General features: G+C 43.0%; 1 protein-coding gene across 1 annotated transcript in view; it reads right to left on the bottom strand.

Annotated features, from left to right (window-relative positions):
- daam2 (dishevelled associated activator of morphogenesis 2) overlaps window positions 1-25009 on the bottom strand; it is a 225724-nt gene that overhangs the window by 123336 nt on the left and 77379 nt on the right. Inside the window, 1 exon segment of the mRNA XM_046349916.1 lies at window positions 4994-5246. Coding sequence (XP_046205872.1) covers window positions 4994-5161 — 168 coding nt within the window. The 5' untranslated portion in view covers window positions 5162-5246.

Here is a 25009-nt window from a genome sequence, read left to right as displayed (position 1 = left end):
TCACCTACAAACAAGCAAGATTTCTGGCTCTCACAGACCTGTAACTACTTCTTTAAGAGGCTCCTCTGTCCTCCACTCGTTACCTGTATTAATGGCACCTGTTTGAACTTGTTATCAGTATAAAAGACATCTGTCCACAACCTCAAACAGTCACACTCCAAACTCCACTATGGCCAAGAGCAAAGAGCTGTCAAAAGACACCATAAGCAAAAGTGTAGACCTGCACCAGGCTGGGAAGACTGAATCTGCATTAGGTAAGCAGCTTGGTTTGAAGAAATCAACTGTGGGAGCAATTATTAGGAAATGGAAGACATACAAGACCACTGATAATCTCCCTCGATCTGGGGCTCCACGCAAGATCTCACCCCGTGGGGTCAAAATGATCACAAGAACGGTGAGCAAAAATCCCAGAACCACACAGGGGGACCTAGTGAATGACCTGCAGAAAGCTGGGATCAAAGTAACAAAAGCCTACCATCAGCAAGGGCATTGAAGATGAAACGTGGCTGGGTTTTTCAGCATGACAATGATCCCAAACACACCGCTCGGGCAACGAAGGAGTGGCTTCGTAAGAAGCATTTCAAGGTCCTGGAGTGGCCTAGCCAGTCTCCAGATCTCAAGCCCATAGAAAGTCTTTGGAGGGAGTTGAAAGTCTGTGTTGCCCAGCAACAGCCCCAAAACATCACTGCTTTAGAGGAGATCTGCATGGAGGAATGGGCCAAAACGCCAGCAACAGTGTGTGAAAACCTTGTGAAGACTGACAGAAAATGTTTGACCTCTGTCATTGCCAACAAAGGGTATATAACAAAGTATTGAGATAATCTTTTGTTATTGACCAAATACTTATTTTCCACCATAATTTGCAAATAAATTCATTAAAAATCCTACAATGTGATTTTCTGGATTTTTTTCCTAATTTTGTCTGTCATAGTTGAAGTGTACCTATGATGAAAATTACAGGCCTTTCTCATCTTTTTAAGTGGGAGAACTTGCACAATTGGTGGCTGACTAAATACTTTTTTTGCCCCACTGTAAATACAAAGACGGAGAAAGAGAGAGTGAGACGGAGGCAAAGAGAGAAAGCCTCCTCACTAATCTGTCATCTGCCCCCTACCCATGTCAGATGCCCACTAGTATTGATGTTGTCGCACCAACTGGGCTAGGCTCAACAAGCTACTCCCCACTTACAGCCTATGATCCAAGATCAAATGTGGAAGTACAACACACCTTCAATCAAAACAAATACATTCACAATCAGGTTGTACTGTAACATCCTTTCATACATTTTTGAAATATTATTAGTTGTTAGTTACAAACACAATCAATAGATTTGATTTACTTTCTTCGCTGCCCAGCCAAACCTCTTTTTTTTCTCCCCTCACATCTTCAGTCGGTCTCTCACTCACTTCCTCTCCTCTTTCTCTTTCACTGCGCAGTGTATGGAGGTAGCGCCACGGTTGAGTTTGGCCCAGTGTGAGCATTTTGTGTGCACATGGCAGCCATATGTAGACATTTCTACAGCACTGCAGAAGCCAACAGAGACCTGAATTCCACTGCATCTATCCTATTGCCATCAGCACTCATTTCAAATGTCACCCGCGTTGTCCCCAAACAACCTTACACTTTGGCTCTTTTGCCAGGAATCTCAAGAGGTATTTCACCTAACCACACTGGCATCACAACAAACCAGCACACCACAGACAAGCATACACATACGCAATGTGAGCACGCACACTTTACACCCCCCCCACAGCATTTACAGAATTACAGAAAGAGCCCATTTTCAATTATCCTAATGTGAGAGCAATTCTGTTTTGATGATTAAATGTTATTACCCAAGATGGAATTTCCAGAAAATGTACTGTCACCACTCCACCCAGATGCAAATGTTCACACGTGGCATATAAATCATTGGCGTGTGCGTGCTGTGAAAACGACACTGGGAAGAAACCATTTAAGTCAATTAATGGAAGCTAAACATTCTGTATCAGGAAATGCTGTGGCCTGCCCTAAATGGCTATTGTGATGAGTGGAATCCATTAAATTCTCTGATGTGGTCTCCATTATACTTATCCAAATCAATTGCAATTGTTCCCAGGTTCCTTTGGATTTGTTTGAGAGTTAGTGAACGGCACGGAAGGATCACGAGAGGTTAGACCAAGAAGGTTGTAAAGAACCAAGAGGCACGAAGCCCAATATGCTGTGGTCGTGATGTGAGAATGACATCAGTTAGCGAAATATGACACAATGTCCTATGCCTGTACTTCATGGTATCTGTGGACCAATCTGTGATGGTGTATGAAGATCAACATGGTTGAATCAATAAATGTATTTCTTGCAGTGTTTTACTCAGCTGGCACTACAAAATGTTGAGTGGCATGATTGTACATATCCGAAAGGACTTAAGGCAATATGACACCGACTTTCAGTATCTCTAATAAAACAGGTGTCGGCCCCACTTTATATCAATAGTCCCATTTCTGTTGACAAGCAACTGCTTGCCGTGGTTACAGTTAGGTTTAGAATAAGGGTTAAGATAAGGTTTAAGTTTAGGATAAGTGTTAAGGTTAGGGCTAGGGTTATAGGATAGTTAGTTGAAATGTTGTTGACAGTTACTGAACATCTACAAATGATCTATTTGGGACTATCCAAATAAAGTGTTACTGGGGTGCCAAAACATAACCCGTTGGGTCTTAACGTGGCATAATTACTTCCCACTGTAAAAACAACTCTATTTTAGAACTAAATCTATATAGTGACTTCGCTGGGAGACACCATTTGTGGAGTTCCAGGCCCCCTGAAAAACATACAGAGATGGTTTGCTCCACTGCTTGGCCCAGATATGTCACTCCTACTCCAGACTCCACCAAAGCTTAGTTCTCTTTGTGAAAAAAAGGAGCTGCATTTCATAATAATAATCCCTCACTCCCAGTGACATGGAAACACACTCAGTTATGTTTTTCATTACATTTTCCCCCACTACTTTCTCCCTACTGTGTTGTGCTAAACTTCAGCTCAACATGACCTCAGTTTTGGTGTAAAGTCCTACAGCCAGATGTTCAGATGACCAGATATCCAATTGACTAGATGTCTGGTGAACAAGTAAAAAATGTCAGCAATTTGATTGCAGGATCAAACCAAGTATCCAGATAACTATAACAGTAGGTAAGACCATTTAAGCAGATGCCCATACAGACGACCTGTCAACCAGTTGGCCATACATCAAGACCAGTTGAGCTAACCATTTGTCTAAAAAATGGTTGACTCAAAATTTGATTGACAAGACCATTGAAAAAGATTTGGGGGATTTTCATGCAAATTTATTCCATAGAATGGTCCTTTGGAGGAAGGATTGTTGACATATACTTAAATATATAAACGCAACATGTAAAGTGCTGGTCCCATGTTTCATGAGCTGAAATAAAATATTCCCGAAATTCTCCATACGCACAAAAAATATTGCTCTCAAATTTGCCTCACAAATTTGTTTTCATCCCTGATAGTGAGCATTTCTCCTTTACCAAGATAATCCATCCACCTGACAGATGTGGAATATCAACACTGATTAAAGAGCATGATCATTACACAGGTGAACATTGTGATGGGGACAATAAAAGGCCATTCTAAAATGTGCAGTTTTGTCACACAACACAATGCCACACGTCTCAAGTTGAGGGAGCATGTAATTGGCATGCTGAATGCAGGATTGTCCAACAAAGCTGTTGGCAGATAATTGAATGTTCATTTCTCTACCATAAGCCACCTCCAGCATTGTTTTAGAGAATTTGTCAGTACGTCCAACCAGCCTCACAACCGCAGACCATTTGTAATCACACCAAACCAGGACCTCTATACCGGGCTTCTCCACCTGCTGGATTGCCTGAGACCAGCCACCTGGACAGTTGATGAAACTGAGGAGTATTTCTGTCTGTCATAAAGCCCTTTTGTGGGGAAAAACGAATGTTGATTGGCTGGGCCTGGATCCCCAGTGGGTGGGATCCAATTACAATCTTGTCTCATCGCTGCAACTCCCCAACGGGGAGGCGAAAGTCGAGAGGCGAAGGTCGAGTCATGGGTTCTCCAAAACATGACCCGCCAAACCATGCTTCTTTTTTTTTCTTGAAACACCGTACATCTAGTGACCTGGTCAGCGTGCACTGTGCCCAGCCCGCCACAAGAGTCGCTAGTGCGCGATGAGACAAGGATATCCCTGCCGGCTAAACCCTCCCTAACCCGGACGATGCTAGGCCAATTGTGCGCCACCCCATGGGCCTCCCGGTCACGGCCGGCTGTGACAGATGATGGTAGGCCATCATTGTATATAAGAATTTGTTCTTAACTGACTTGCCTAGTTAAATAAAAAATAAATACATATTTTTAAAAGATGGCTGGAATGGTAGGAAAGTTTGCATGCTTCATCCCATTTCTCCCATCCTCTGATTTCTCCCTCCACAAGCCTCCACTGGTGTATATACTGTAGTATAGGCTTGCACAACGCTCTTCCTGGAGCCCTAGGATTTCAGGCCAACCCAAATTTTTTAGCACATCTGATTCTACTTATCAGCTGCTCCCCAAGACCTTGATCACGTTCCCCTGCTCAGACGTTGCATGCATCAACCAAATGGTTGCATGTCATCAGCTGTGCAGTCGGCCACCAGATTGCTATAATATATGATGTGGTTAGTTGATTCGTTTCATAGCTGGAACAGAATACCTGGAAAGGAGTCAAACGTGTTTGATATCGTTCCATTTATTCCATTCCAGGCATTACAATGAGCCCATCCTCATATAGTTGCTCCCAACAGCCGCCACTGTGTGTAAAATACCTATCCAGGCCTTGTAAGATCTGGTATGCATCAGCAACGTCTGAGCAGGGAAACACAACCTTTAACTAGCTGAATCAGGTATGTTAGGTTAGGGTTGGACTCCAGGAAGAGGGTTGGGCAGCCCTGCTGTTGTTGATGATGGAAATATGTATTTCTCCCCAACTCACCACCAGTTCAGAGAAACGTGCGTGCAGTTCTTCGGCCAGGGGCATGGGGGCACTGAACTCCAGCAACTGCAGGGGCACGCTGTCCTTCAGGTTGATCTCCAGGGGCTCGCTGCTGCCAAAGCAGCACAGGAACCCCAGGGCGGGGCGCGTCCGCTTCCGCGGGGGCATTGTGGACCACTGGAGAGTAGGGGACGAGAGGGGTAAGGGGGGGGGGAGTAAAGGGGTGGTGAGGCTGCTATCTAGGGGGCATGATCTGAAAGACAAGAAAGAAAGAGGGGTAAGGCTAGAATTAGGGCTAAACAACCCAAGAGGGTAGCTTGTCATGGCAACATTGTGTGTTGCATCGTTGTTGAGAACTTCACAGCCTGAAATACGCAAAGATATAGTCTTGTACAATCACAGAAACTCCTAAGGAGTAAAAAAAAGGCATAATAATATATGGATACTGTGATTCAATATTACAGCCTCATCTGCAATCATGTGGATAGCCATATTCTCTTCCCTGACTCGCCTTTTATATTATTTTCTTTCCAATTTGTTGTACTTGTATATAATGGGACACCAGGTTTGCCAGATATTCCCCTAACAATATTCCTAGGTAAGCAGGTTACAGTAAGTTGCCATAAACCCATGAATGAAGGGCCAGCGAGAAAGTAAAAAAGTGGAGAAGGCTTCCCTTCCAGAAAACCCTCTCACTAAGCCAAGAATGATGATACGTTTCTTTCTATAAAACCACACTGAACCCCTTACCCATGTCCACTCAAGGGGCCAGACTATTTTCCCCACCTTCTCGCTCCATCCATCCCTCCATGTCGCGCAGGGGGTATAAGGGAAGGGATGGGCCACAGTGGCCTGAGCTGCGGTCTGCAGGGACCGGCACCCATCTCCTCTCTGTGCATTCGCACAGGCCCCGTCTGGCCTTCTTCTACCACCTACAACGAGGCCTCTGTCTGTGGAGCGAGGGCGCAGGCAGTGGCACTAAAAGCTGGCCGTACCATGTTTGCTCCTTCACTCAAGCAGCACAAAAAAAGATGGGGATGGGGGAGGACAAGACGGGTAAAGGACTCTGTTTGCGCAGCAATGGGCTGGTGCGCAGCAATACTCAGTGACAGAGTCCAATATAAGGGCTGATTTTTCAATGAGACTAGGCGACGGGAGGACTTCCGAGCTGCAGAGATTAGAAAAGGATATAGGTGGTCGGTTGCGTATGAATGCTTACTCCCATACCGGTGTTGTACATGTGGGCACAGAAACACGCTCTGATGTATTTATAATCATTCACAAAGCATAATAATCTATAAGCATTTGTAAGACAACATTGGCCCACTTATTCCCATTACTTTTAACCAGAGGCTGAGTCTCATGCATCTCTTGCAGGTTCCCTAAGCTTTTTCTCAACGTAGGAGTGAGTTTCCAGTGCACTCTCTAAAAATATGTTGCCAACGCACTGTAAATTCTTTATGAATATGCTCCTACAAAAAAAAATGTTGTTCCTCTAGTTCTTTCTCTTATTTGTTTTTCAACCACCGACACCTGCTCTCTCTTTATAAGCAAATTAAGAAACATTACAATAGTTACTGAAACAGAAGCACGTTATATAGGTGGTCAGGCACTCAGGAAGAATCAAATGTTTTCCATAGAGTCCATGCAAATGATATGGTAATCAACAGAATGTAGTTTGCCAATGAGAAATAACAGACTTGCTCTGACCCTCCTAAGTAAAAAAATATATTTGTGTGTATGTGTGGCTGTGCTCAATGTGTCTTTGTAGGTTTGCAAGCCAGTACATCAATGTATTCTGGTTTATACATTATACAGTATGTGCAAGTTTGACATTGCATCTGTGTGTTTGTGGATGTGTGTGTGTGTGTCCAGGAAAACACTTGGGCACACACACACGGGTACAGACCAAAAAACAGACAAACAGACAAGCCGTAAACATTCGCAAGGGGAGGTGTGACATTCCAACGCTATCAATGAACCCATGGAAAACGCCTGGTAGTAGTATTGGGCTAGCGATGTCACTCAGGTGATTTTTGACTTAAAAGACCATTGATTTCAAAGTTTAACTAACCATACAACTCTATGTACAAGGACAGCTTTTAACCATTTACACTGAACATGTTACAAAAACACATTTACTGAAAGAACTGTGCAGATGGAAGGTTTAGTAACAGAATTTCTATAAAATATTTTTTTGTGTCCACATTTTCATAAAACTCAGCTGTGACATGACACAATGACTTTGAAAAAAATATTTTGGTTATTGTGTGAAGGGGATTTACACATGAAAACGGAATTGCTGTAATGGAATTTCATCATGGGTTCCTGATCTGTACTACACAGAAATGTATAATTATGGATATGAATATAATTCTCTTCATGGTGATGCATCCTAAAATAGGTACACAAAGATATATATATGCAATATCCTCCTTTGCATTTTGAGGTATTATCCTGCCCACTAGCAATTATTTTAATGAGCTCTGCCCCCAAACAAGACCAAAATTGGTTAGTCCGGACCTGACCAAATCTGAACCAATCATAGACGTCTATAGTACAGTACAGCACAGTAGAATTCAGTATAGTTCAGTAGAGTGTTGTTCATTACAGTACAGTATAGTTCACTACAATACATTAGTGTACTCAACTCTAGTCTGCTCTACTGTGTACTGAACTATATTTTACTGTACTGAACTATAATCTACATTTCTTCACCATAATCTACTGTACTGTACTGTCCAAACTTGTGAACCCAACTGTGGTTTGTGACTACTATGATTTCCTTTTGTAGCCAATTCAACTGCAGAAATTCCGTTACCAATTTTGCTGGAAATTCCGTTACCGATTTGGTAACGAAATTTCGAGTTTGAATAACTGAATAATTAATCAAACAAATCACATCAGTAAAAACACTATAACTAATTGGTCGGTCTACCTTTACGTATTACTTCTGTGAACTTATATGTTAAAGATATGTGGGGTTCTGGTAAGAGAATGTCAAGGAACAAGGCAATGTTTTTTAAACTTACAGAAGGCAGAAACATTTATCAAAAACAAATTATAAGTGTAGATATTAGTTGGCATGGGACTAGCCCTTTTCTATCTGTTTGACCAGAAATCAAAGCCTATGCAGATTCCTAATTTTAGAATGGAAAATGGTTAAAAAATGTATTACTATGCCATTAATTTCTCAAAAATAGACTCTTAGCTTTCATTTGACATGCTTCTATGAACTTCACATGTTCATGCTCATGGGTCCTTTTACATAGAAATTACCATAGTGTTAGCCTGTCAATGTATCTGTCTGTCAATGGGGAGGGTCTTAAAAGGGGAAATTTGGGACAGCTTAGAAATGCCTCATGAGTTTAATTCAATGGTCAGACTATCAGTCTACTCTGTTTTTGTAAATGAAAACTATAGCTTTAAAGCATGGTTAAAACTATAATTTTGTTCCCCTGGCTGTTCGGTCCTTGCATCCATTGCTGGTTCTCTCAATTTGAGAGTGGTTACATTTCTCCAATCGCATCCATCAGCTGTTCAACCAAAATTCCCCGGCTGGTCAAGTAATACTTCCCACTGGAGACAGGAAGTCCTTCATCTAGCCGTCCCCCTGCTTCCATTTGCCACTCTCCCCCGGTATTCAACGGTCTAAATTAAGTGAAAATGTCACAAAAATGTTGACACGCCTAAATGTTGACACACATCCCATAAAGCAGGACTTGATACACTGACCAGATGTGACCATACATCACACGTCAACTGCCACCAGTCGTTCATCTGCAGGCCAGGGTAGCATTTTCTGAGCTGGAACATGCAAAAAACATCCCTTCTCTATCCCTGTGATGAATAACGATGAGTGTCCTTGAGATCTCTCCAAGCTGTGCGTGTGTGCGTGTGTCTGTGCAAGTATGTGCAGGTGCGTGTGTCATGAACAAGTATGAAAGAAGAAATTATAAGCATATGAGTGTGTGTGAGTGGTGTGTGTGTGTGTGGTTACATGAAAGAGTGTATGAAAGCAGAAAAAGTGTGTGTCCATGCGTGAGCACGTGTGTGTTGAGAATGTACACTGAGTATATAAAACATTAAGAACACCTGCTCTTTCCATGACATAGCTTTCACCTGGATTCACTAGTCCAGTCTATGATCCCTTACTGATGACACTTGTTACGGGTTAGATGAAGGGGAGGAGACAGGTCAAAGAAGGATTTTAAGTTTTTAGACAATTGAGACATGAATTGTGTGGCGTTCAGAGGGTGAATAGGCAAGACAAAATATCTAAGTACCTTTGAATGGGGTATGGTAGTTTTATTTTATTTCACCTTTATTTAACCAGGTAGGCTAGTTGAGAACAAGTTCTCATTTACAACTGCGACCTGGCCAAGAATAAAGCAAAGCAGTTCGACACATACAACAACAGAGTTACAGGTAAGATAAGGGAGGTAAGGCAATAAATAGGCCATGGTAGTGAAGTAATTACAATATACCAATTAAACACTGGAGTGATTGATGTGCAGAAGATGAATGGAAATACTGGGGTACATAAATAAAAAAATGCAGTATAAATAAATAAATAAATGCAGTATAGGGATGAGGTAGTTTGATGGGCTATATTACAGATGGGCTATGTACAGGTGCAGTGATCTGTGAGTTGCTCTGACAGCTGGTCTCCAGCTTCAGTGATTTTTGCCGTTCGTTCCAGTCATTGGCAGCAGAGAACTGGTAGGAAAGGCGGCCAAAGTAGGAATTGGCTTTGGAGGTGACTAGTGAGATATACCTGCTGGAGAGCGTGCTACGGGTGGGTGCTGCTATGGTGACCAGTGGGTTGAGATAAGACGGGGCTTTACCTAGCAGAGACTTGAAGATGACCTGGAGTCAGTGGGTTTGGCGACGAGTATGAAGTGAGGACCAGCCAACGAGAGCGTACAGGTTGCAATGGTGGGTGGTATATGGGGCTTTGGTGACAAAACGGATGGCACTGTTGATAGACTGCATCCAATTTGTTGAGTAGAGTGTTGGAGGCTATTTTGTAATTGACATCGCCAAAGTCGAGAATCGGTAGGATGGTCAGTTTTACAAGGGTATGTTTGGCAGCATGAGTGAAGGATGCTTTGATGCGAAAAAGCCGATTCTAGTTTAAAATTTGGATTTGAGATGCTTAATGTGAGGGAGGGAGAGTTTACAGTCAAACCAGACACCTAGGTATTTGTAGTTTTCCACATATATTAGTTGTCCACACATGTAGTTGTCCACGTAATAGGTGCCAGATGCACCGGTTTGTGTCAAGAACTGCAACGCTGCTGGGTTTTTCACTCTCAACAGTTTCCTGTCTGTAACAAGATGGGTCCACCACCCAAAGGACATCCAGCCAACTTGACAATGGTGGGAAGCAATGGAGTCAACATGGGCCAGCATCCCTGTGGAACGCTGTCGACACCTTGTAGAGTCGTGGCAAATTAAGTCTGTTCTGAGGGCAAAAGGGGTGGGGGTGTGCAACTCAATATTATGATGGTGTTCCTAATGTTTGGTATACTCAGTGTATAAGCATAAGAGTGTGTGTGTGTATTTGCATGAACAAGTGTATGAAAGCAGAAAGTATGTGTGCATATGGGTGTGTGAGTGTAAGCACATGATCAAGTGTATGAAAGGAGAAATTATAAGCACATGAGTGTGTGTATACTATATCTCCAGCCTCCTAGAGAGGAGCACGTGTGGCCAGTCTTCACTCAGCAACGGTCCCCCTGGCTCTCTTCCAACCATGCCCAGGAAAAGTAGGCCAAGACATCCACTCACATACACTTGTACACTCTTTCCCCAGCTCTGTGTGTGTGTGTGTGTGTGTGTGTGTGTGTGTGTGTGTGTGTGTGTGTGTGTGTGTGTGTGTGTGTGTGTGTGTGTGTGTGTGTGTGTGTGTGTGTGTGTGTGTGTGTGTGTGTGTGTGTGTGTGTGTGTGTGTGTGTGTGTGTGTGTGTGTGTGTGTGTGTGTGTGTGTGAGTGAGTGAGTGAGTGAGTGAGTGAGTGAGTGAGTGAGTGAGTGAGTGAGTGAGTGAGTGAGTGAGTGAGTGAGTGAGTGAGTGAGAGTGAGTGAGAGAGTGAGAGAGAGACTGTGTTTATATCCCCAATAGCTGCTCATCCTTCTATATGATCAGTTTCTGCTTCCAAATAATTCACTCTTTTATTTTCTGTTTCATCTCTCTTCCTCTTCTCTCCCTCCCCTCCTCCTTCTACTGTTACATCTTTCTTTAGGGGTTAGAATTGTAACTCCCCCGCCATTACCCTCTTCTAACAATAACTTGTGTATTTTTTCGACCTCCCTTCTCTTTCTTGTATTGTCGGATTTGTCTGTTTCCCCATTTCAGGCACTCTCTCTGTCTCTTCTTCTCATTCTCTGTCAGTCTTCCCTCAACTTATTCTTCTTCAAATACTGTAATTTATTTACAAACTACTCTCTTATTTTCCTCTCACTGATCTTAACCTTTGGCAATCCGACTTCTCTCTCTACATCTCCTTTTGCTTTTTTTCCATTTCCTTTTTGTTTCTGCCTTTCTCAGTCATTCCTTTCCATTCCTCTTCTCTGGTTTCTCATCTCATCTCGCTCTCCGTCCCCCTTCCCCTCCCATTTTGTGTCAGTGAGCTGTCAATCCACCTAGGCTCACACACTTCACATTACTACAACTCCACATCAAGCCAACTCTCAGTCAAAATACGCCTTGATTCCAGGTTTACAAAAACAAAAACAAACCTCATTGAAAAGCCTGCCTTAGTATCATCCGCACTGATGCTGTTCATCAACACGCAATCTACACCGTTGGCTCAGTAAGCTAAAGGGAGGATCTTGAGAACCGCCCGCCTTTCCGTCATCATTTGCTCCAGGTAGAAATCGTATGAAACCATCTCGCTCACATTCTATTTCACTGACAAGTGTAGTAAAATGAAGCGTGAATACAGCAGTTAGTCTGCTTGACCATACTACCAACAACTATAAACTGACCCTAGAGCAGGTTTTGTGGTCCCGTGTGTCTCAGCTGGTAGAGCATGGTGCTTGCAACACCAAGGTTGTGGGTTCGATTCCCATGGGGGACCAGTATTTTCTTTTTACACACACTACTGTAAGTCGCTCTGAATAAGAGCATCTGCTAAATGACTCAAATGTAAATGTCTAGCGATGGCTTTATACAACTCTTCTAAATATGATGGCAGTCTAGCTCAGAAACAAGGGGAGAGTATGAGCAAGCCTGCCTGCACACCTTTCTGTCTTTCCCTACGTGCGTGTGTGTCACTCACGGCAACACAATATTCTCTAGAGTGCGACACACAGGGGATCATATATACAATGCCTTCAGAAAGTATTCATACCCTTTGACTTTTTGCACATGTTTTTGTGTTAAAGCTAGAATGCTAAATGGACTCAATACTTGTTTTTACCCATCTACACACAATACCCCATAATGACAAATTGAAAACATGTTTTTAGAAATCTACAGATACACCAGTGGAGGCTCCTCAGAAAAAGAAGGGGAGGACCATCCTACTCAGTGAAATTTCATAAAAATCAAAACAGTGAAACACACGCAAAAAAGTTGTTTTGCAATGAAGGTCTATAGTAACTTCAACATCACTCTCTGGGGTAGCGCCATAGTGTAGCCGGAGGACAGCAAGCTACCGTTTTCCTCTGGCATTGACTTCAATACAAAAACCTAGGAGGCTCGTGGGCCTCACCCCCTTCCATAGACATACATGTTAATTATGACCACTTCCGGGGGATGACCTCCAACCAATCAAAAACTTTGCAGTATGAACTGACGTTCCAAATCCGTCATAGGATTAGGATCGGAGAATGAACATACTGTAGTGTGTTATATTTACAGCTACGTCCCCTCCTGTTCCCTGATTAAGAGGGGATGACAACTCCACTCTACTACCATTGTCAACTCTCTCCTGACATGAAATGAAGCCACGTCACATGTGCCCCCTCGTCCATTGGCACATTGAATGTTTCCTCTCCAAGCACTGTGAGTACTCCTAGCAATCATCTCTCATTACTGTATGTAAAGTCAATCACATACACAAACAGAATGACATTATGACCAACTGGAAAGTGTCTTCATTGACATTTTTAACCTCTCCCTGTCCGAGTCTGGACTACCAACATGACAGACGACCATTGTCTCTGTGCCCAAGAACGCTAAGGTAACCTGCCTAATTGTCTATGAACCCGTAGCACTCACGTCTGTAGCCATGAAGTGCCTTGAAAGGCTGGTCATGGCTCACATCAACACCATCATTCCAGAAACCCTAGACCCACCCCAATTTGCATACCAAACCAACAGATCCACCGATGATGCAATCTCCAATGCACTCCACACTGCCCTTTCTCACCTGAACAAAAGGAACACCTATGTGAGAATGCTATTCATTGACTACAGCTCAGCGTTTAACACTATAGTGCCCTCAAAGCTTATCAATAAGCTAAGGTCCTTTGGACTAAACACCTCCCTCTGCAACTGGATCCTGGACTTCCTGACGGGCCACCCCCAGGTGGTGAGGGTAGGTAAAAACACATTCGCCACGATCATCGTCAACACAGGGGCACCTCAGGGGTGCGTGCTCAGTCCCCTCCTGTACTCCCTGTTTACTCATGACTGCACGGCCAGGCACGACTCCAACACCATCATTACATTTGCCGATAACACAACAGTGGTAAGCCTGATCACCAACAACGACGACAGCCTACGGGGAGGTGGTCAGAGACCTGGCCGTGTGGTGCCAGGACAACAACCTCTCCCTCAACGTGATCAAGACAAAGTACATTATTGTGGACTATAGGATAAAAGAGGACCGAGCACACCTCATTCTCATCGACAGGGCTGCAGTGGAGCAGGCTGAGAGCTTCAACTTCCTTGGTGTCCACATCACCAACAAACTAACATGGTCCAAGCACACCAAGACAGTTGTGAAGTGGGCACGACAAAACCTATTCCAGCTCAGGAGACTGAAAATATTTGGCATGGGTCCTCAGATCCTCAAAAGGTTCTACAGCTGCACCATCGAGAGTATGACTGGTTGCATCACTGCCTGGTATGGCAACTGCTCGGCCTCCGACCGCAAGGCACTACAGAGGGTAGTGCGAACGGCCCAGTACATCACTGGGGCCAAGCTTCCTGCCATCCAGGACCTCTCTCCCAGGCGGTGTCAGAGGAAGGCCCTAAAAATGTTCAAAGACTCCAGCCACGCCAGTCATAGACTGTTCTCTCTGCTACCGCACGACAAGCAGTACCGGAGCACCAAGACTAGGTCCAAGAGGCTTCTTAACAGTTTCTACCCCCAAGCCATTAAGACTCCTGAACATCTCATCAAATGGCTACCCAGACAATATGCAGTGCCCCCCCCCAACACCCCCTCTTCTACACTGCTGCTACTCTCTGTTGTCATCTATGCATAGTAACTTTAATAACACTACCTACATGTACATACTACCTCAAATAACCGGTGCCCCCGCACATTGACTCTGTATCGATACCCCCCTGTATATAGTCTCGCTATTGTTATTTACTGCTGCTCTTTAATTACTTGTTACTTTTATCTCTTATCTGTATTTTTAAACTACATTGTTTGTCAGGGGCTCGTAATTAAGCATTTCACTGTAAGGTCTACACCTATTGTATTTGGCGCATGTGACTAATACAACTTGATTTCATTTGATTAGAACACAATGATTTACTCCTTGATGAGACTAACTCATTCTTAGCTCTTTTGTCTAACTGTGTAGTGTGTTGTGTTATTGTTATTTGTCTTCCCAGTCAAGTCCTGCACTGAAGTCAAGCCTCTGAACACCTCAACTCAAGTCTCATACCCTCATTCAATCACTGTATTACCTGTATTCTTAGAGCTTCGCCTGTCTACCGAAAGTTGATGCTGTTGCTATGCAACCTCTTGTTATGCTTGTTAGCATAACAGATTACTAGCTAGATATCTTATGACTTCGCGTGTGTTTGTAAATTCAATCTGGAGTGCCAGAGTGCCCTCTGGGTAAATTCAGAGCGTTCAGAGTGCATACTAGACCCTCTGGCCAAGGAGTAGGCATGATAAGAGTGTTCTGACCTCACAATGGCAGTCAAGCACCCAAGCTAACTGGCTAACTTGCTAGCTACTTCCACTTTTATTTGTTTTATTTCACCTTTATTTAACCAGGTAGGCAAGTTGAGAACAAGTTAACTTTAACTACAATTACTTGCACTAGCAGAGCTGGTGAGGCTGTTTTCATGTTATCCAAAGTGTTGGTGACTAACGGTGCTGCTGGCAACAATTTATGCTTTTTTTGCCAACGTTTACTGACCCCGGTCACATTCAATGGGTGTTGAGCGTTCGTAAATTCATCAGTTATTCTGCCATTTTCTTCAAATATGAAAACATTGTGAAGCCACACCCATTTTCGGAAGAATTGCATTATGGACCCTAAAAGCACAGAAATAGTGTCCACTGCTTGTATACTACATACTTTGGTGAAAGTAGTATGACATCCGAGAACTTTTGGCATACTAACTATATCCATATTATGACCATTAAGCATACTACATACACAATTTACATCACAAATAGTATGGTTAGTACAGTTAGTATGAGTATTCGAACACACCTCTAGTTAAGCTGCAGCTAGCACAGAACAGAGCGGCACGTCTTGCTCTTCATTGTAATCAGAGGGCTGATATAAACACTATGCATGCCAGTCTTTCTTGGCTGAGAATTGAGGAGAGACGGACTACATCACTTATTTTTATAAGAAACATTAATGTGTTGAAAATCCCAAATTGTGTACAGAGTCAACTTACACACAGCTCTGACACACACTTACCCCACCAGACATGCCACCAGGAGTCTTTTCACAGTCCCCAAACCCAGAACAAATTCAAGAAAGCGTACAGTATTATATAGAGCCATTATTGCATGGAACATCTCATATTGCTTAAATATACAGCAAACCTGGTTTTAAAAAACAGATAAACACCTAACGGCACAATTCCGCTCTCCTATTTGACCTAGATAGTTTGTGTGTATGAACTGATAGGTAGGCTACGTGTGCCTTTAAAAAAAGGTCCATTCTGTATATTTTTCATCCTGAAAAACTCCCCAGTCCTTAACGATTAGAAGCATACCCATAAAATGTTGTGTTGTGATTGAAGCTCTGGCATTTTCTGGTCTGGGAGTACTGGTTGAGGTTGAGGGAGGGAGATCGAGAGAGACACACACACTATTATTTGGATGAAAATCATTACGTATTATTATTTTTTGAACACACACTTAATTACTACAAAACTGATACTCCCACATTGCCTACAAAATACTGTGGGAACGAGCTACGCAGCAACCGAGACACACACCCCCCCTCCACTTTTGAAGACAACACACACTCTCATTCATGTTTTTCTTTCCATCTATATGTCATGTATTGTAAATGTTTTGTATGCTTTGGCAATACATAGTGCCTGAATGTTGTGCCAACAAAGCACGTTTGAATTGAAGAGAGAGAGGAGGGAAAGGGAGCAAGAGAGACTGTCATGAGACAGAAATGCAAGACACTTACCACACATTGTTCTAGCCCTGATAAAGAATGTCAGTCTACAGGTTGCACTGGGGCGAGGAGGGTACAGGTGGCTTAGTAGCCAAACATTGGCGGGGCGGGGGGCTGTGCCTTGCTGGCACATGCAGGCCTATGTCAACAGATACAGACATAGATTATGGGGTTGGCATGAGGTTGGCATAGGGGCTGGGAATGCAGCGCTAATTAACAGAACATGCTGGAGTGCACGCACCGCTGATGTTGATGGTAAACAAATGGTATTTATTTGTCTGTATGTATGTGTATATATACACAGTATGTATGTATGTATGTATGTATTATTATTTTACTGCTCTAGGGATGTAATTATTGATTGGATAACCATATTATTATTATTATTTTATTCATTCTTTATGCGATGCGCAATGCCCAGAACACCGGAAGAAGAATGATCATTTAATTAACATAGTGAATTATTGTAATGCTTGGTTATGTGTCAATTAATCCCATAAAGGATGGGTTGCCAATTGGCGATTTGACAAGAAAATGTCATTCATTCAGTGCAGTATATCCATGCCCCTAATATTGTGTATATGTAGTGTATGTGTCAGACCTGGGCAGAAAATATGTATTTTGTAGTTTATTTGAAAATATCAACTTTTCAAGTACTCGAGGAAGTCTATATGTTTTAAGTGAGAATAGGAATTGGTCTGAAGCCAAAAAAGAAAGGAAATTCACATGAGCACCACAATGCCTATTCCACCCATGCTCTACCATGTCTGAGGCATTTGGCAGGCAATTCCCCAGACAGATATGCCCTCTCAAATGTACCTACACCCCTTTTAACTGTCTGTCCATCAAATGACTAATGGATAATTCCTACCCTCTCTGGCTTGGAGACAAATCTCTGGTCATGAATGGGCCACTGGAAACCTCTTCTCCCTTGGGACCAGCTACCTTTACGTTCCACCCACCGAGGTCACAATGGAGCCCCTTGGGAAATCCTAACCCTTCACATCAGTCTTCCCTGTCAGGGTCAGAGGCCAATGTTGTGCAGCTAATCAGTTATGTTAGCATCTAAGGTAATGCATTGGAGGCCAACGGTTACAGTCCTGGACATTTTGTACCGTGTGGAAAAGCAGTTGGTAGAGCAAGATGTTTGCAACACTAGGGTTCTGGGTTTGATTCCAGCTGGGGCCATCGATATGAAAATGTACAGTGTGCATGCAATCACTTTGGAAAAACGTGTCTGCTAAATGGCATGTGGACATGGCTAGCAATGACGAGCTCACATTACTGTATGTATGCATCACTGGTTTCTCAGAGCAGGTTTCATCAAGAGGATGAAGGCGGAACAAGGGAGTGGACGTTTTGGTGAAATTGGAACTATCGCTGAGGGCAATTCCAGCATTATGGATGAGGCATTTGGATGCAAAACCACTACTTTAATGTTTCATAGAATGGACAAAATTTAAATGAAACATTTACAGTAGCCCTTTGGCGGGAGAATATGCCCAAAAAGGCAGACTTGTAAATATTGGCATGTGGAAGAAATAAAGCAAATTACTGGTCGAATAAAGCCTGCACTGCAACATGTACACCTAATGCTGGGCATACACTACACGGATTTGCCATATTTTTGCTCTCCCGGATACATTTTCATGATCAGGGTGAAATTCAATGAACTTGGTCTAGGATCAGTACATCGGGACTCGTGTAGTTTGAGTGGGTCGAAGACACCGATTATGGCTGTTCCGTTCTCTAGACCCCTGTCGGATGACCCGATAATTTTCTGTCAGATATTTTGGTCATGCATCTTGTAGAATGAGCAGTGCCACAATGCGATTGGGAAAGGACTACTGCCAATAGCCAATGAGCACTCAGCGTTTGAGACCAAAACAATGATGGTGAAGAGGAAAGCAACGTGTTCTCCCTGTGAACTGGGGTTATGGAAGACAGACTGATGGAGCAGTGGAGAGAACACAGCTGACGTTTCAATATGAAATGTTTTATATTACCTCCAATTCCCTCTGTAAAATAGAAAGTCCATATTGTCCACTTATGTCCAACTGTCCACTTATGCCCATTTGCAGCTCCATATTCTGCACCTCCGTCTCTTTTTTAATGTTTCTGCACATAATATTGTGCACACTAAGCAGGGCAGGACCAACTAGGAAATAATTGTGTAATAATTTTCTAAGTTGTGTAGTGTATGCAAGGAATTAAAGACAACTATGAAAGTGGATTAATTTTTAAAATGACAAACTTTCTCTGGCATGCTCAGGTTGACTTTCCCACAGAATCGCCCCTAAACATTTGTACCACAATAACTAAAATAACGAGAACGATACGAAAACGTGAGTGTTCAAGTTGGATGGGTTTAGGTGGCACAAAAGCCTTTAAATGTTTGCTCTGCCATAGTTAGAGTAAATTAGGTGGGCCCTGTATGTTTAAACTGAAACATTTATTTGATGGATGTGACCATCTAAAGAGACCATTCTAGGTCAATGACAGGCCGGCCAGCGTCCTCGTCTGAAATAATGGGAAAGAGGATTTAGTTTGGACAATTCTGGAGGGGCCCTGTAGGGTTGTTGTGAATGCTGCAGGCCAGGATATTTTCCAATGTGTGCAACGTTAAATATTTTCCCTTTCACTTTAGGGCATGTGTGTGTAGGCTAAATCTGAGGGTGGTTAATTTTAGCAGTGATAGCATGACTCTTTTCCAGAAGTGTCTTGGTTACATTGAGTGGCACAACAACAAATCAATTCAACTAGTATTACACCAAAGTATTATATTAGAATCATTAACATGTTTTACTCTACCTTGACCTGAAATCAACAGGATGTTGTCAAAAAAACATTTGAGTCTGCTCCGTCTATAGTTAAGGTACAGAGATTAGGTTATGCCCCAAGCTGCCTCTATGCCCTCCTGCCTCCACCCCTAGAATGCCTCAGCGTTTTGAGTGACTGCTGATAAGGTTGTGTGTATGTGTGTGTGAGTGTGATGTGCCCGTCTGCCCATATCTGTCCCGAAGGGCCTCTACCAGGATGGGTAAAGGATCTGAAGATTGGAAATTCTCTCTCTATCCTTCCCTCGCTCTTGCTCACTTTCTCCCTTAATTACTTCCTCTTCCCTTGATCAGATAAAGGAAAACACGAAGAGGTCTTGTATTTGCTACTGAAAACCTATTCAACTCAACCTATTGTGTGATTTTGTTGTCAGCACATTCAACTATGTAAAGAAAAAAATATTTAATAAGAATATTTCATTAATTCAGATCTAGGATGTGTTATTTTAGTGTTCCCTTTATTTTTTTGAGCAGTGTATATATGTATATATATATATTTGTATTTTCACCACTTTTTCTCCCCAATTCCGTGTTATCCAATCGTGTTATCCAATTGGTAGTTACATCGCTGCAACTCCCCTACAGACTCGGGAGAGGCAAAGGTCGGGAGCCATGCGTCCTTCTAAACACGACCCTGCCAAGCCCCGCTGCTTCTTGACACACTGCTCGCTTAACCCGGAAGCCAGCTGCACCAATGTGTCGGAGGAAACACCGTCCAACCAGCAACCGAAGTCAGATTGCAGGCACCCGGCCCGCCACAAGGAGTCGCTAAAGCACGATGGGACAAGGAAAACCCGGCCGGTCAAACCTTTCATTAACCCAGACGACGCTGGGCCAATTATGAGCCTCCTCATGGGTCTCCCGGTCACGGCCGGCTGTGACACAGCCTGGGATCGAACCCGGGACTGTAGTGACGCCTCAAGCACTGCGATGCAGTGCCATAGACAGCTGCACCACTCGGGAGGCTGGGGAAAAAATACACAGTACCCCTTTTTTGGCAGTGGTACAACTAAATAGGGTGAAACCGAGAATCTCCAGTAGAGGGGAAAGACTGAGCATCATACTGAAATGTTCCTCAAACATTCATTCCCTCAAATGTTATGTAGTCTAGTCTCGATCCTGTTTGGAGGGAAGCGGACATTTTCATGGGCTCTGTCACCTAAACAACACAAGGTCTGGGAACCGCCGGACATTCTTGGGTGGTAAAAGGCTTACCCTTGGACTCCAAATGAAACAAAAACATTGACTTAACAGCTAATAACCAATGTCTTACATTTTTATAAATGCCAAATAAAATATCTGGTCCTGCTCTGCTATTTTCAGTGGATATGTTTTGTCAGTTTGCTGTAGCAATGGCAGGTCTAAGGACTGTGTAGCCCCAGCTAGAAATTCTGGTTTTGAGGGGTTCCCATGGAACAAAGTGCCATAGACATGAGTGCAGTCTTGTCTGTGGATGTGAATGGTCTACAGCTCTGTGCACTCCATATTGCACATTGTTTATAGCTTTGCCACATCTTCACGGGGGTCAAAGGTTAACAGCTGCAGAGCTTGTGGGTAATGTCTGGAATGTTCATCTTGGACCATTATAGCAGCATGCATGGTAATGGCTTCTGAAGGGGCTGGCTTTAAAATAGCCTCCAGTGAAGTTCTTCTCTGAATTGACGCACTGTACAGTAGAGATATGCTTATACATCATAAGCCCCAAAAGTGTGTCACTGGCACAAATACAATGGCCGCTCTTTCACACACACGATGAGGGAACTTCCAGTTAGCGGACAATTCTAATGTGCTCCCCCTGCAGACAATCTAACTGTGAACACCCTAAAATACTGATACTGTAGCAACAGTACCAAATACATATACACAGTAAAATGATAACACTATTATTTCAAGAGATGTACACATATTTAAGAACTACATTGAAGATAACTGTCTTAGAAGTCTCTCCCTCGCTCTGCAAATGAGGACGTAGTTTAAACCTCAACTGAGCAGCAGGGTTGAGATGATTGAAAGCTGTTAGTCGCTCATTCTCCCTCCCACCCACTCCTCTAATCCTGGGAGAGTAGTTCATGCATCCGTAATGGATGACAAAAAATGAAAACCTATGAGAGCCGACTGCAGGGGCCTGGCTGTAAAGCTCCTCATCTTTCACTAATACCATCAAACACTCAATCTTTTAGACATGTCACTCTGCTTACGTGTGATTCTTTAGCTCATGCAGAAAAATGCAAAGTCATTTGAGATATAGTCTAGCAATATATTACCAAAGCTACGTTACAAAAAAAATAACATTGCTCCAGCAAGGTGAAAATACACACTGTCATTGTTCTCAAAATTGTTCAGCAAAAAGACATTGTCTAAATTATTAAATTAATTAGAATGAGCGTTCTTACGAGGCACAAACAGTTATTCTGCAGCTGAATCTCCATTAACATCTGAAATAGGATGGCCCATCTTTTCAAGCAAAAGAGGTTGCGGGATCCATTTGGAATTTTCCCCCCTACAAACTATTGGGCCCAGGCAGAGCCACAACAGGTATCCCTAACTGATTCCACAGGTGGAAATGTGCAGGGTTGATGCATGAACAGATGCATGAACTTTAATCACAGTGCTTTTGACGCTTGGGGGATTTATGAGCGAGGTGAAGTCCTCTCACCGGGATAGCTGCAGCTGGGGAAAGATGCAAGGCAGAGCCTTCCTAATTCTCTAAATGAGTAACTCCGGGGGGAAAGGAGAAAGAGTGTTTATGTTGGTGAGAGCTACCACAACAGTGGTAGGCTTGATTACCAACAACGACGAGACGGCCTACAGGGAGGAGGTGAGGGCCCTCGGAGTGTGGTGTCAGGAAAATAACCTCACACTCAACGTCAACAAAACCAAGGAGATGATTGTGGACTTCAGGAAACAGCAGAGGGAACAACCCCCTATCCACATCGATGGAACAGTAGTGGAGAGGGTAGCTAGTTTTAAGTTCCTCAGCATACACATCACAGACAAACTGAATTGGTCCACTCACACTGACAGCGTCGTGAAGAAGGCGCAGCAGCGCCTCTTCAACCTCAGGAGGCTGAAGAAATTCGGCTTGTCACCAAAAGCACTCACAAACTTCTACAGATGCACAATCGAGAGCATCCTGGCGGGCTGTATCACACCGCCTGGTACGGCAACTGCTCCGCCCTCAACCGTAAGGCTCTCCAGAGGGTAGTGAGGTCTGCACAACGCATCACCGGGGGCAAACTACCTGCCCTCCAGGACACCTACACCACCCGATGTTACAGGAAGGCCATAAAGATCATCAAGGACATCAACCACCCGAACCACTGCCTGTTCACCCCGCTATCATCCAGAAGGCGAGGTCAGTACAGGTGCATCAAAGCTGGGACCGAGAGACTGAAAAACAGCTTCTATCTCAAGGCCATCAGACTGTTAAACAGCCACCACTAACATTGAGTGGCTGCTGCCAACACACTGTCATTGACACTGACCCAACTCCAGCCACTTTAATAATGGGAATTGATGGGAAATTATGTAAATATATCACTAGCCACTTTAAACAATGCTACCTTATATAATGTTACTTACACTACATTATTCATCTCATATGCATATGTATATACTGTATTCTACATCATCGACTACATCCTTATGTAATACATGTATCACTAGCCACTTTAACTATGCCACTTTGTTTACTTTGTCTACACACTCATCTCATATGTATATACTGTACTCGATACCATCTACTGTATGCTGCTCTGTACCATCACTCATTCATATATCCTTATGTACATATTCCTTATCCCCTTACACTGTGTATAAGACAGTAGTTTTGGAATTGTTAGTTAGATTACTTGTTGGTTATCACTGCATTGTCAGAACTAGAAGCACAAGCATTTCGCTACTCTCGCATTAACATCTGCTAACCATGTGTATGTGACAAATCAAATTTGATTTGATTTGCCATAATGTATTGGTTTCCCAAGTGGGAAAATGTGGCACTGACAGTGCTTAGTATTCTTAAAGCCTTCCCAAACAGCATTAGCATTCCCGGGAAACCTTGCCACTGTTGTGGAGTTACACCCTGCAATCAAGCCTCGAGAAGCAAAGCTACACTGTAAATGGGAGTTCCAAAGTTAGCAATGGGATAATGGGCCATAACATAGGTCAAAAGGGTCATTGATAAAGATCAGCCCAGGTATTGGACAAAAAAAAGTGACACTCAAGTTCCATGCCCATGAGGCATGACATCCTCCCTCAATAAAGAGAAACACTAATGGCGTCTTTTTGTAGGCACTAAATACAACACGGTTCATTGGACAAGTGAGAAAATCTTTATCAGCTAAAGTCACCTTCTGTGAATTTTGAAGAATTGACGTACGTAAAAACACAGAGCACCTAAAGGCTTCATAATTCATAAAGGTCATGTTAACTGACTGCTATTATCTCAGAATCAAATCAAATTTGACAAAAATGTATAAGATCTCTTATTAAGCGTGTGTTAACCTTAGACCTTATTTTCAGGGTTTATTCCAAAACCCTTCGCCATTCATCAGCCATTTTTCCCATAGGGATGGCTGAACGACCCAGAGGTAACTCATATCCGGTTTTAGGACTACAAGCTGGCAAGCTCTATTCATGAAATTCCAAATGTACCAGGAACCATTATATGGATCCGAGAATTCCCATACAGGAAATATGGAATGTTCCTTTTGCCACCCCAGACATTCCAATGAGTGGCCCCAAAGCTACATTTTCAACTGATCAGCATCTTCCTTAACTGCTTTGTATGCCTAAGAGGCATGAGAATTTTGAAACAAATGAATGTGTCAAACTGTAAAAAGACTGACTATCTGCAGGCAGAACAGAGCCTTATGGTTCGTGTACACTAGCACACAGTAAGTTGCTACATGTCGCTTAGGCCGCCCAGAGTGGCATATACCAGCACGTTCGCTTGAGCGTCAAGAATTCAGCATAACAAGTCTGTAAGAAGGTCTGATTATTAAAATGGGTAAAAAGTTGAATCCATTCTCCATTTCATGAATTTACTCACAGGTAAATAGTAATATGTTCTAAAACGCTCTGGTGACAAACAACTTTTCTGCCCTGTTTCCAATCATTTATATGGCTGGGAGAACCTATTCAAGTAAGTAAATACATTTCGAAAAAGTTTTTTTTAAATGGATTATCAGCTAACGTAAACTTACACACTTTTGTACATCACCTTGGCCCATACAATTGACCCTACTTTAGTGCCCCAAAAACGTAATACTTCCAGATCAACTGTAATGTCAATACCATTGTAAAGCACAATTTCTCCCCTTTCCAACAGAATCAATTACATGACCCCCACGCTGTCCGTTTCTGGCAGGTGGGGAAGCGAAACTAATGCGTGAAAATGGCGGGTGGGGAAGCTAAAATAATGCGTGATAGTGAGAAGGAAATATGTTGTGGGAAAATAGCTTTTTTTCACTCGATCTGTCCAACCTATCACCTTATCGCCTCTAAAATGTAAATAAAACACTAAAAAGAGTTTACATAATGTGTCATTACATACCTATTTGAAGGTTTGTGTCGAATTTGAATCCGTTTTTTAGGGCGGTGCTAAAGTGA

The sequence above is a fragment of the Oncorhynchus gorbuscha genome, linkage group LG05 (genome assembly GCF_021184085.1).
Source record: "Oncorhynchus gorbuscha isolate QuinsamMale2020 ecotype Even-year linkage group LG05, OgorEven_v1.0, whole genome shotgun sequence".
Classification (NCBI taxonomy): domain Eukaryota; kingdom Metazoa; phylum Chordata; class Actinopteri; order Salmoniformes; family Salmonidae; genus Oncorhynchus; species Oncorhynchus gorbuscha.
Note: the sequence above shows the minus strand (reverse complement) of the source record. Positions and strands in the feature narration are given on the sequence as shown.